Source organism: Protopterus annectens, chromosome 7.part0 (assembly GCF_019279795.1).
Source record: "Protopterus annectens isolate FY-2018-M chromosome 7.part0, PAN1.0, whole genome shotgun sequence".
Lineage (NCBI taxonomy): Eukaryota > Metazoa > Chordata > Ceratodontiformes > Protopteridae > Protopterus > Protopterus annectens.
The window spans coordinates 733348486-733362906 of NC_056739.1; the positions used below are offsets into that span (position 1 = coordinate 733348486).

A 14421-nucleotide genomic window follows, 5' to 3' on the forward strand; every position below is an offset into this window, starting at 1 on the left:
CTGAATTGGGTAGGATCCAGGCTTTGATAACTGTGATCATCACTCAGATGAGATTAGAAAAGGTTGGGAAAAGAAACTGGAAAAGCAATTTACAAGAGAATGATGGGAAGACATACATATTACTCCCAAGTAGGCAACAATGTCCAGAAGATTTAGGATCTTTGCTTGGAAGTGTTTGCATAGATTGTTTTCATACCCCAAGCAGACTTTAAAAGATTTTTTCCTTGGATAGATAGCAAATGCTGGAGGTGTGATTGCAAAGAAAGAGGTATTTGGGAACATGTGTTTTTGAGTATAGTAAGTTAGTAGATTTAAAAAATTCCCTACGGACTACAGAAATATTGGGTGAGAAAATGGCAAATAAGTGTAACTAAGGAAATTATTTTTTTGTGCTGGGATACAGGATCTAAATTGCCTACATATTGTAAGGCATTATTAAGTTTAATTCTGTTGGCTAATAAACAAACAATTACTAAAATATGGAAATCATCATCTAAACCAACTGAATTTGAAGTACTGAATATTATAAAAGGGATAAAACAATTGGAAGAGGGGTCTTTGGAAAAAGGAAGGAGAATATTACATAGAAGTAAATGGAAACTATGACAACAATGCATACATAATAATGTTTAAGAGGAGGTGGAGGGGGTGTGGTTTAAAGGAAGGCAGGAATTCAGCAATTTTTTGTAATGTTGGACCAATGAAAGCAAAGAAAATATATGTGATGTATATTGTATTTAAATCGAAAAATGGAAAAAGGGTTTGTTTTCTGTTTTTTAAAGGTGGTAAAAAAAGAAAGGGGAAGGCAATTATACCTTGTTAAAACACATACAAAGTTATGCTGAACATGAGTTTGCATTTTGAGTACTAGAGAGGGTATTCAATAACCATAGTGGTGGGCCATGGGGTGAGTTAATCAAGTACAATTAACTGTTTTGGCAGTTGAAATTAAAGGCTGACAAGCTCTCTGGGTTTGAATGAAATGTATTTCAACAAGCAGTATTTTAAAATTAAAAGCATTGCAAAATTAATAATGCATATACAAGTGGTTTACTTTATTTTTATTCATTAACTTTTTTATAAATGTTGGACTGATGACAAATATAAAGAACAAAATTATATGGGTGCTATGTAATGTATGTAAATTGAAAAAAATGTTATTCTAGTTTGTTTCTTTTAATGTATGCTTGTCTACATTTAAAGTGATAGACTTAATAAAGGTGTTTAAAAAAAGAACACCACCGTGATGGGTCCTGATAATATCACAGGATACTTCCTCAACAGCATGAAAGATGGTCATTGGTAACCTTCAGACACTGGATCCAACCCAGTTTGGTTTCGTCAAGGGCAGATCATGCCTGCTCAACCCGATGGACTTCTTTGAGAAGGCCACCAAGGCAATGGACAAATGCCAAATGGTGCAGCCTGCCTATCATGACCTGACCAAGGCATTTGATACAATACCCCACTTGGGCATTGTTAACAAACTGACAGAATTAGGTATAAACAACAAAAACAAATAAAAAACTAAAACAAATATAATAATTGGATGGCACAGTGGTGCAGCAGTAGCATTGTCGCCTCACAGAAAGAGGTTCTCCAGTTTGATTCTTGGCTGGGGTGCTTTCTGTGTGGAGTCTGCATGTCCTCCCTACGTTCATGTGGGTTTCCTCCAGGTGCTCCTGTTTTCTCCCACATTTCAAAGACATGCATCTGAAGTGTTTCTCCCCCAGGCCTATACTGAAAATTGGCATTGTTCCAAGTCAGACTTTCCTGGTAAATAAATGTTAAATAAATAAATAAACTAATGTGTTACTCTCTGGATAGCCAGCTGTCTCTCACATAGGACCCAGAAGGTTAAGATAGGGGAGTCCACCTCAACAATGAAGCCTGTCATTACCGGAGTCCTTCAGGGATCTATACCGGGTCCGTCCTTATTACCAACTACTTCTTGGAAGTCAAGGCCAATGTCATGGGCCTGTAACTGACCAAGTTTACAGCTGATTGCAAACTAGGAGCATTTATAGACACATCAACTGGTCCTGATAATATCTAGGAATGCCTCATGAACAGCATGAAAGATGACTTATCAGGACCATTGGAGTCACTATTCAACTGCAGCCTCCAGAAAGGCTTCATTCCACATGAATGAAGTACTGAAACAGTCATCCCTCTGAACAAGGGAGGGTTATCTACAACATAAGTCTGACTAGTCTCATAAGCATAGTCCTGGAAAGAATTATAATGGAAATGATTAATAATGACATAGGATACCTTCAGACCCTGGATCCCACCCAGTTTGGTTTCATCAAGGGCAGATCATGCCTGCACAGTCTAGTGGACTTCATCGGGAAGGTCACCAAGGCAATGGATGAAGGTAAAATAGTGCATACTACCTACATTGACTAGACCAAGTCACTGATATTCTCCAGGAAGGGCTAGAACAGACAAATAACTGGTGGCAGAGTCATGGTTTAAAACTAATTTCCAAGAAATGTATTATAGTATCCCTTGGGAATTTGGGTACCGCAGGAAGCTACCTCATTGATAACACACCCATGAGGTTAGACCCAATAGTCAAGGATTTGTGGATGTATGTAGACAGTAACCTGCCTTTTGACCAACATGTGTCTAAGGTAGCAAGGAAATCATTCTATGTTACTCAACGTATAAGCAAGGATATGTCATCTTGGTCCAAGGAAGTCATCCTTCCACTGTATTTGGCCTTCATTAGACCCATCAATGAGTGCAATGCCCCCTTCAGTATGTATCTGACCATGTACATACTACAAATAGAACTTCCACAGATGCTCATCACAAAAAGAATGCAGGGCATAAACAACTTTTCTTATGCAGTTCACCTCAAAGTCATATCCTTGTATTCTGTATTCTACAGACTGTTGTGGCATGACCTATGCCTGGCATGCAAAGCATCCTTTGATCCTGCTGTGATGGACTTATACATATCTGCAAAATAAATAGCATCAGAACTACCTGAACTGGAGACTTAAACCTTTATTGTAACATAAGTAGGGCATGTTAGAGGTACAGTTATATGTCTTAGAGAATACCCCTTCTCTTGAACAGGCTTCTTTGACTCAGTTCAAGCATAGCCTAAACCAGTGGATGGAGAATCAGAAATTTACCCCTGCTCTGACACCTAAGTATCTAATGGATACAGGCAGCCTGTAAATGCTTGGCCACCTATGCTGTAGCCTACATACACCCTTTAAAATAACATCTAGGGCAACAAAACCTGTTGGATACATTTGGGATGCATGGTTGTGTTCCTTAGCATAGTTTACACCAATGAACCTATGAGCATGTTACAGAACAAGGTACAGTGTTCTATGGCTTGTCTGATAAGAACTGTATACAGGGACACTGCTAGTCCTCTAACATATTTCTCCAACCTATGGAAGATCAGGTGCATATAGTCTGCACATGGGAATGGTTATACTGAGCATCAAATGAAGAGGAACTCTACAAGATCTCTGAGGACTATTACTGTTTTGTCTGTAGTTATTGCCCATCATTATTATATAGAATTGTTGGGCCGTTCTTACAATATGCCAGAGTGCTGCAGTTTTTTTTAATAGAAGTCAAGATAATTTCTACTGTACTGTTCATAAAGGGGAGGTGATATAAGAAAGATTAAGGACAATGTAACCATAGTTACAGTCATCTGCATATTTAGTGAGTCAGAAACTGCAGTCAGTTTTGACACTCAAAATTGATGCCATAAAGGAAGAGACAGTAAGGATAGGTGTCCTCCTGTTTACACTTGTGTATGATCATGCAGCCAATTGCCATTTACCTTTTAGATCCCTGATATTATGTATGCCTCTGTTATGGGACACAGTGAAAAATGCTTTAGCCTGATTGAGATAAGCTGTGTGTACAAATAAATCTTCATTGATGGCAACACCTGCACTCTTAAACTATAAAGGTGAGCACACAAAATCTACCTTTGATGAAATTATAACAACTTAGATCAGTGGAAAAGTTTACCTGTATAGGCCTGCATAAGTCCCATGATGAGTTTCTCTATCACCTTGTATTACATGTTTGTGTAAAGTTAATTGGTCTGTAGTTACTGGGGTATGTGGAAGGGCCTACATTATGAATTAGTACCACAACAGACTGTTTTCAGATGTCAGGGACATTGCCAGACTGTATTGCTCTTTAGGAATGTGTGTAAATAAATATACAACTCTACTTTGGTTGCACAAATTAAAAGTCCTGGTATCCAATCTGGTGCCATGGAACTTGTGCTTTTGAACTTACTGAGGTCAGATGTGACCATTTCAGATGCAACTTCAGATGGGATTTTGATAAAAAGAAGAAGGAATAATCTATTGTAGCATAAATACCACCACAGGGTCTCCACTGAAAAGAGACCAGTAGCCTTGTGGGACTAACCACGTCAACAAAGGATGGATGGATGGATGGATGGACAGATAAATATATAAATAAATGCATAAAAGGAATGGATATGTTTTCTCTTTGTGGCCTAAAATCCAAATTTATATTCTAGTATAGTAGCTATAACTGTCTACTGTTTTATGGTAAAACTATTTTATTTTATTTTGTTCTAGCACATTTCCTTTATAGGTTAATAGGTAAGTACTAGGCTAGCTGCCCTTGTGGGCCATTTTAAGCCTAGCTAATTTCCTCACAAAGATGAGAATAAAACTCTGTACCTTGTGTATGTGAGGTAAACACCTTAGCCATTATTCCACCTTCCAACCCCAACATTGTTTGTTCCTTTTCATTTTTCAGATGTGGTGGTAGAGGGACTTATTACTTTTAAATGTTGTGATGGCAAGCTTTAACATGAGTGAAACTTTGCTTCTTTTTATAGTTTTAATGAGTTATTTTTGGATAGAGTCAACCTTCTCTTGTTGTGTTAGGCTGGATGAAGTTTGAAGGCTTTGTATACTTTTTTATTTTGGTTTAATGATTTGTTGAATTTGTAACTCCAACATTTAGGTGCACTGCAGAATTGTCCACTATGTTTAATGCCAACCTGATGGCGCAGACGCAAGTTGTCCATCTGTGCTGCCAGCAGCTTGAGTTTAGGAATGGACTCATGCCACTGGCGGAGTTGGTGTGGTGGATAGGATGAAGTGTCAATGGACGACTCTCATATGCTGGAGAGGGTTTGGGGAACTTTATGCCTGTGTAACCTTTGGTAGGAACCAAAACCCTGAAAGGTCATATCAGGGAAAACAGGAGGCAAGAATGATTTTCTGACTACATTGCATTAGTCATACCCATAGATGGGGTTCCACACCTGCAACTCCCGTCACACCTCACGGCTAACACTGAACACTGTAAGGCTGACTTCCCAAGGAGTTGCGAGGCTCAATTAGTTATGGGTTATGTCCAGTTTACCCAGTAAGGAGCAACTGCGGCATCACAGGTTGGGCAGAGGTGGAAGTCAGAGGAAGCTGCCAGATGCTGCAGATTCAAGAGGACAGAATAATAAAGGATTTTTTTATTATATGTATACTTTATGAAAATGCATAATCAATGTAGTTATTTAAAGTGTTGAAGACTGTGAATAATTTAGCAATGGATTGTGAGGGGCACCTAATCTGCAGTCTCAATTAACTATCATAAGGTGATTGCTCAGAGCACCATAGTTTTCATATGAAAAATATTTAATGGTGGCATTATTTTCTAAGTTTGGAACTGCGTATAAGATGAATTACACAGCGCTGTGGTTAGTACAAAAAGGAAGTGGGATGTGGCGTAGCTTAGTACAGCTAGTAGGGATGCAGGGATTTATATTTAGATGATACCAAGTAAGTTTTGAACACCTTGTAACATTTCTAAAATCTATTTGAGAGGTGTAATTTACTCAGTCAGTTGGTGGGGGGGTGTAATTAGGTCACTGAGAAGAAAAGTATTTTCTATTATGCAAAGGGTGGTAATTTGGTCAGTGTTGCGGTCATGTTCTTGAGGTGACAAGATGGGTTAAATGGATCAAATTTTAATCTTTTTGTGCATTTTGTAGTAGTTACCTCTAATCTCTTACATAAAGAAATAAACAGACAAATATTATTTTTTCTCACTAATTGCAAAGTGAAGGGAAATTTACCAAATCTTCCTTGTAGAAGTGCATATGATAAAGTGTTTGGTCCAATTCCTCCCGTAGAAGAAAGGGCCCAGAAGGAAGCCCCCAAACTAAAGATGCAGAGGATTAAGGCTGTGAGTTGTTAAAGAACTCTTTCTTGTGGTAAAGAGTTTGATTCCCATTGCCTTCATTTGCCTATAAGTGTGACCTTGAGCCAGTCACTTTATGAGGCAGAGTTTTGGGATAAATGGGAAATTGGGCTAGGCTCCTCAATGGTGCTCTGAACCGCATGCCTAGTAATTACCTATGAACCTAAGATGGCATCAGTAGGTTCTGATTACATTTACTATAAAAATCCTTAGGGAACTGAACTGGCAATGCCATTAATTAATCACTATTACAAACCATGGAGAAATTATATGATTCCCAAAGACCAGAAATGGGTAAATGCAATTTCCCTTTATATGAAAGTAGGGGAGCAAGATAGATGCTTAAGGACCTATGAGGTCCACTCCACAAGCTCTGTCCTTGATCTGCCTCTTTCCTGCTTCTCTCCCCTGTTATGAAAAGATACCAGGAAGGAGAAGCAAGAGCCAAGGATTGAAGCTGCCTTTCTGTGGGGTTTAGCCCTCTCTTAATACTCCCAACTGCATTATCACTATTGATTGACAAAGCTTGTGGTAATGCCTAGCTATACCAGGCTGCTTAAGAATGCATGCTTTCACACTAAGTATGCTCTTGGTTGAAATGGTTGCCAGGTTGCCATGTTTGCACAGGGGGTTGTACTCCAGCATTGGGGATCAATCCCAACTCTCTACCCTAGGAAGACTGAGGTCACCTCAGCCACTTACTCCTATCCCTGTCTAGCCAGCTATTAGGCTACTAAGTCATCCCAAACCACATGGGATGTAGCCAGTGCCAAAACCTGGATGTCACAGAGCTGTCTTACTAACCTATCAATTTGACCTCATTGCTAGGATTAAAATTAATTAATTTGCAGGGCACAGGATCTAATACAGAAATATAGAATAGCTTCATAAAAAAACAGCTGCTTGAATGAGAGGCAGGAGTGGTAGATCTGCAAAGCTGGGCTGCTGCTTTAGACGTTCACTGTTTTTTTTTCTTCCTTGTCTTCTGAGCCTTGCAGAGGAGGTGAAGGTGAGATTGACTATAGGTATATTTGTGTAATGTGTGAATATTCATCTGTGCTTCTGTATGATAGAGAGGGAGGGAGTGAGAGAGAGAGAGAGAGAGTGTGTGTGTGTGTGTGTGTGTGTGTGTGTGTGTGTGTGTGTGTGTGTGTGTGTGTGTGTGTGTGTGTGTGTGTGTGTGTGTGTGTGTGTGCAGGTCTGTGCATTTCTGCATGTACATGTATGTATGTGTGGTTGCACAAATATGCATGTGTGCATGCGTTTGTGCATACATGTGTGTGCCTTTTGATATCACCCTGCCAACAGATCACTCACCGCTTTCTGTTTCTTCTTTCCGCACGTTCCGCAGATGCACCCAAAGAGCCCATTGATCATTTGAACGAAGCAAAGAATGAATTCGATGAAGCTGGATCCCATTAAGATGCCAAACAGAATAATGTTGAATATCACCACATTATCAGGTTCTTCGCATTTATCCCACAGATTAGTATCAAATAGGTAATTCTCACTGCTGTGGAAAAATATACAGACATTTAAGCTATACTTTAGGTACTCAATTTAGTTATGAAAAAAAACTTATGTAGCACTTTTTGTATACTTTATACTTCAAAATAACTTATAAATACTAAAAGTACAGTCAGTACTAGAAGTAAAAACTCTGAAAATGCAGTGCAAGCTATTCTGTTCATCAGTATTTTAATTTAGTCTTGGACAACTTAATTAATTTATTTTATGTAAAGAGAGATGCTCAGCTGGAGAAGTGGTTAACCACATTGTCTTTTAGGATTATAGCTATGTAATTAAACTAAACAGGAAATTAAGAGGACTAATTAAGTCCAACAAGGCCAATTATGAGGTCCAGATAGCCTCACAGACTAAAGATGACTACAAGACCTTCTACAGGTATGTCTAAAACCTCAAAGGCAGCACACATCAGTGTGCCACACTGGTGGTCAATAGTGCCACCTTCACTGAGTAGAGGAACATAGAGAATTTGGTGGCTGACAAATTAATTTCAAACTTAACCATCCTCGTGAAGCACAGTCCATCCCTAACTCTATTTTAGCATAACTTTGACCAGGTCTATATCACATCATCGACCGCTCAGGTTGTTGAACGCCTAAACGTCGACATCTAAACATCGACAACTTAAAATCATGAATGCCACTTTCCACACAGGAAAAGAAAGCTGCTGGCCAAAGTAAAAAAAAAAATTTAAACAGAAATCAATTGGGGGGCTTCACATCCCCCCCAACTAAATTTACCATCTATGAGATCGCTCTATGTTGTACACAGGGCAAAATCCCCATAATGGCCAAACGACATGTTTCCCTGTGTGGAAACTGCTGTTTGCAATTTTAAGTTGTCAACATTTAGGTGTCGACGTTTATGCATTCAACAACCTAAGTGGGTGATGATTTAATATAGACCCCTTTGACCAATGGATGGAAAATTGGAAATTTACCAAGGGTCTAGCCTCCATGTCTCCGATAGACAGAGGCAGATAGTAATGCCCAAACTAACATACCTTCTTCCCACATAACCTCTAGAAATTTCCTAACTAACATATACCCTCCTAATAAACTCCAGTAATACATAGGGACACAGATGGGTTAGATTGCACAGCTGGGCTTATAACGGCAATGATGGTTGTTAGCCTAGAATATACCTATGAACTTATATAACATGCAATCAAGACAACTGCTAAGAGGAGAGAAAGAAGTCTACTTTAATGTCCAAAAATATGACAAAACAATATTCTGATATCAACATTTCTGGTTTGAGGACCCTTGCCTGTTTGAAATGAGAACTCATGATTGTGGTTTGGAAAAGAATGCATGTGTGAGATTATGAGAACTGCTGATTTCTTCCTGCACTGACTTACATGCATTACTGGATCACCAGACTGATAAAATACACAGCGTTTATTAAAATAACAACAAATATAAAACAAGGTAAGCACTTTCAGGTTAGACCCTTCTTCAGACAACACATACTACATTAAAGCTCAGTTTTAAATAAGCAATAGCCAATCAATGTTCAGTACTGAACCTTTCTCCTTTTTAAGGTGGGCTTGATGGGAATAACTCCATGTCTGAAGAAGGGTCTAACCCAAAAGCACTTACCTCATTTCATATTTGTTGTTATTTTAATAAATGCTGTGTATTTTATCAGCCTGGTGGAAAAGTAATCTTTGGTTTCTACAATTTCGTTTGTTAGTGAAGTGGACTTTTGGTGGAAAGGTTGCCATATTTCATATTTTGGGTATAACTTGCATGCATGTGCAGAAAGCACATGGCTTGCCATGGATTTTCTCATCAGTGGTCTTTATGCACTGACCTATGTCTTTATTTCACCACTTGTAGCTTCGGTATGCTCACTGCATGCCCAGAGTGATCCTTCAGTCACAGTGGTTCAACCGCAGTCTGGTAAATGATATCAGAGTGATACTTCCGCTGATAAGAGGTGGCACATCAGTGCAACAAGATCCCATAAAAAGTGCAGGCTTATTTAGCATATCATATTTTTAGTCTTATTCTGCCCTCAAATATCCATTTTTTGCAGCTGCATGTGTCCAGTATGCTTGTGTTAGTCCTTAACAGAAGTATAAAAAGGAGCTCACTTTTAATACCCTTAATCAAAAGAATAGCTTTATTTTATACATACAAAAGAAACCCTCCACATTTAATTGCAGTGATTTTTGTTCTAACACCAAAATGCATCCTTTAGGAATGACCATCAGGGTACTTAGTCCCCCCCCCCCCCCCAGGAGAAGTTATGTTGTCTGAGCAGCAGCAGGTGACTGTTCTGTCAGAGTCAAGTTCCTATATCTAGGTATTGGAAGAGATTCAGCCTCCTATGATCAGGTTTCTATTTGTGGGCACTTTAAGGGGGCTTATATACTGGTGTCCTGGCCCTCCAGTAAAGGAAGCTGTCCTTTCCAAATTGCAGCACATTTTTTTAAATAATTAAATAGTCCAGCCCATGGATCAACTGCAGTGGCCCAAACATACCAAACTCAGGTCCCTTTACCTTTTTAGGGGATATCCAGTCCCCTAATGTTAGCCAACACACTGTTGTGTCCACTATCAACTACCTGAAAATAAACATAATAGTCTTTGGCCTTTTTTCTTCTTGAAATTAAGACAAATGGTCTTTGTCACTACCCTTCCTCCTGTCTCTCTTTTTCACCCTGTCAATTTATGTGTAAACCAGGTAAGTGCATACTTTTCCCACATTTTTACATGCCCAGAGTAGGACATTTACTAGTGAAACATAACATTTTGCAGGACAGACTATACCCTCAACCAGTACCAAAACACTTACTTTCACTTCATTGTCACACTGAAGAGTCACTGTTTAGAACTTTAGGTATTTCAACTGTTTGCTGTCAAATCAACTTGTTCTTCAATATTTAAAAGAAACTAAAATATTTTCTTCTAAAAATTAGGACATTTACCATTTTTCATGTAAATTTGCAAGACACAACGGTCAAGTCTTTCCCAGGAAAAAGTGGTACAGTTCTTAATCCTGTAAGTGAACTTGTCTTTCTTTGATTCCTTCAGCCATATTTAGCTGAAAGACTTGCAGTGCTGCTCAATGTAAACATATGCATTTGTTCATTTTACTTGTCTGCTGCACATGAAAAGCACTAGCATAGACTAGGTTCAGATTTTTGCTGAAGCTAGTACTGTTTATGACCTATGGAGCCTGTAAAACAGTTAATCTTTTGCCTGGAGACCCCCCCCCCCCAGTGCCCTTGTGGGAGGAAAGTACAGTTTGGACTGATCTAGCTAGACTTACGGTTGCAGGGCTCTGTTTAGGACATTTGACTGGATAATTTGATCGTTGGCTGTTTCCTGTTTTTCTGTTTTAATAAGCCTCTGTTTGAACTGGTTTGTGCTTCTTTGAGCCTGTTTTTGCATTGCGCAGCATCAAGCACCACTATGCAGAGGGATTGCTGGTTACAAACAGCTGTTCTCTAGCCTCACAAATATTACCTAAACCAGAGCTCTTCACACCTAAACCTACTAATACCTTTCCCTGCTGTATTCCCTCTTCAACTGTTATAGCCAGACCTAGATTATTCCTAGGACCATAAACTGTCAGTTTCCCTTTTCTCCTACCAACCTGGTTGACATGGGTCTACCGAGGCAATGTAGCAACTGCCTCATGTACACTGACAACCCCCTACTTCTAAATCATTCCAGCACCAATTGTGAGAGATGCACCTGCATTATATATCTGGAATCACAGCTCTCGCGCTCAATAGATAGCAATATAGAGCAGGTTGTCAGCCCATTTACCACAACACCTACTCATGACACACAGCATACACACAGACCAACATATGCAGAGGTACTCACAAAAATCTACCTAAACACCAGAGGCCTTCAAAACACATACATACTAAACCAGCCATAACACCCAAAACACACAAGGCACATAATGACACAAGCACAAGTGTCTCACTATCAAAGCCCATAAGGCAATGCACATCCACTCCAAATATTTTAGTCCTAGGAGACTCTGTAGTGAGACACACAGACATCCCCCTCACCAGGCTGAACAAGGAGAAAGTCATAGTCAGCTGTCTTTCTGGTGCCAGGATTCATCAGAGCATGCAGGCACTCAAGTCTTGCCACCCCCATAGTGTCTTTTTTAGGCAAGGCTCAAATGACAAACCTACCTCCCTAGAAAACACAAGTGGAAAAAAAACTAAGGGTAATGCTGCTCAATGCCAGAAGTCTAAACCTCAAGATGCATGCCCTCGAAGCCCTCCTCAGTATAGAGAACATCGATGTCTGTGCAGTGACTGAAACCTGGTTCAAGGCTCCTGAGAGCACCCCAGCACTATCAGGTTGTATCTCATATCATGCTTTCCGGCCCCAAAACTTGGACCGAACCACAAAAAGAGGGGGAGTATCCATATTCATCAAAGATACCCACACCTCCAGGTTAGTGGCAACGCACGAAGCATCGGAGACCATCCAGGTGCAACTAACCATAGGAAAAACTGCCTTACAGTTTGTAGCATGCTACAGACCACCCTCTCAAACTCAGGAACCCCACACAGCCTTCCTGAAGACACTGGAGAGTATGAATGTCTCTCCAAATACCATAATTTTGGGAGACTTCAACTACCCAAACATAGACTGGGAACATTACTCAAGCCCCAACACCCTAGCCCAAAGGTTCCTAGAATTCATAAACTCAAATGCAATGGAACAACTAGTCACCATTTCCACAAGAGGAGACAATATACTAGACCTGATCATCACAAACATGGGGACAAAATGCTCCACACCGGAAGTATATCCCTCTTTGGTAAGATCAGACCATAAATTAATCTCACTGGAAATCCACATCCCGCCCCCACCCCCTGCACAAAAGACCACAGTGAAGAACTTCTCAAAAGCCAACTTCACACTTAAGACTGAAGTGGTATCCTTCAAGGCCCCTGGGCCAGTGGAAACCACAACCCACACTGCTGAATCCTTTGCAAATGCCTTCTACGGGCACCTTCAAGAATGCATGGATCATGCAATCCCAAATAAAACCAAGACCCATTCCCCCAAAGGCAGGCGCCCGGTCTGGTGGACCCCAGCCATAAACAAACTTTACAACAGGAGGAGGAAGCTACTACACGACAGAGCAAAATCCCTAAAAGGGAAGGCATCTTTGATCAGTACTAGCAAAAAACTACGATCACTCATAAAATTATCCAAGGCCAACTTTGAGAGAAAAATCGCAAAAGACACAAAAGACAATCACAAGGCCTTCTTTAGCTATGTTAAAAACCTGGGTGGAAACTCCCAGATATGCTCAGAGTTAGTCCAAAATGACACAAAATACACTGAACCCACTGACATTGCCAACATTCTGGCAGACAAGTTCAGTGCAGATTTCTCCTCCCCCTCCCCCCCAAAAGGAGAAATAACTATCCCAGCAGAGTGTAGCCTCCCTAACATCTCAGATGCCCAGGTGAAAGCCGCCCTCTCTAAAGCTAAAAATACAGCATCAATGGAACCGGACGGTGTCCTGGGCTGTGTGCTACATGAACTCCAAGAGGAACTAAACCCACACATAAGGCTGCTGTTTAATCTTAGCCTTACTACAGGATACGTACCCAAAGAGTGGCGTACGGCAACAGTGGTCCCACTTCACAAAGGCGGTGCTTCTACGGACCCTGGAAATTACCGCCCCATAAGCTTGACGAGCCTGGTCTGCAAAGCTATGGAGAGGATCATTATGGAACTCATAAACAAAGACATTTGGGACCTACAGACATTGGATCCTACCCAATTTGGCTTTGTCAAGGGCAGATCCTGCCTTTTGAACTTGGTCGACTTTTTTGAAACCGTCACTGAGGCCATTGATGAGGGTAAGGCAGTTCACACAGCCTACCTTGACCTTGCAAAAGCCTTTGACACAATACCCCACTCGGGCATCATAGACAAACTCACCAGCTTAAATGTAAACTCATATGTCACAAGATGGGTTGCAAACTGGCTCAAGGACAGAACCCACAGGGTCAGAGTTGCTGGAGCTATGTCAGACTCTAAGCCAGTCACAAGCGGTGTCCCACAGGGCTCAGTCCTGGGACCCCTCTTGTTTGGCATTTATTTCTCCGAGGTACAGGCAAACATAGGAGGATTGTGGCTGACAAAGTTCGCAGATGACTGCAAACTAGGCGCCATAATTGATACTCCAGCGGACACAAACATCCTTCAGAGAGGCCTCATAGAAACGGATAATTGGTGCCAGAGCCATGGCCTTAAGCTGAACGCCAAAAAATGTATAGTCATACCATTTGGGAAAAACAAGGTACCCACAAATTACCACATAGGTGGTAATCCATTAAGTACGGAAGAGGTAAACAGGGATCTAGGGACCCAGGTTGACAGTAACCTCTCATTTGACACTCACATTGCCAAAGTGGTTAGGAAGACCTTCTATATTGCCCACCTTATCATGAAGGGTTTCACATCTAGATCATGAGAGGTCATTGTGCCCCTGTACTCTTCTCTTATCAGGCCAATGATTGAGTACAATGCCCCATTTGGGATGTATCTCACCCGACACCTGCAGCAGTTGGAAAGACCCCAAAAGTTCCTCACCAAGAGGATAAAGGGTCTTAAACATATGTCATATGCTGCCCAACTGAAAAAACTCCAGCTATATTCA

General features: G+C 40.5%; 1 protein-coding gene across 1 annotated transcript in view; it reads right to left on the reverse strand.

Moving 5' to 3' along the window:
• The window catches only part of LOC122805842 (transmembrane 4 L6 family member 5-like), a 255117-nt gene that overhangs the window by 40511 nt on the left and 200185 nt on the right, over positions 1-14421 (reverse strand). Inside the window, exon 4 of the mRNA XM_044076096.1 lies at positions 7549-7744. Coding sequence (XP_043932031.1) covers positions 7549-7744 — 196 coding nt within the window. The remainder of the gene's footprint in view (positions 1-7548; positions 7745-14421) is intronic.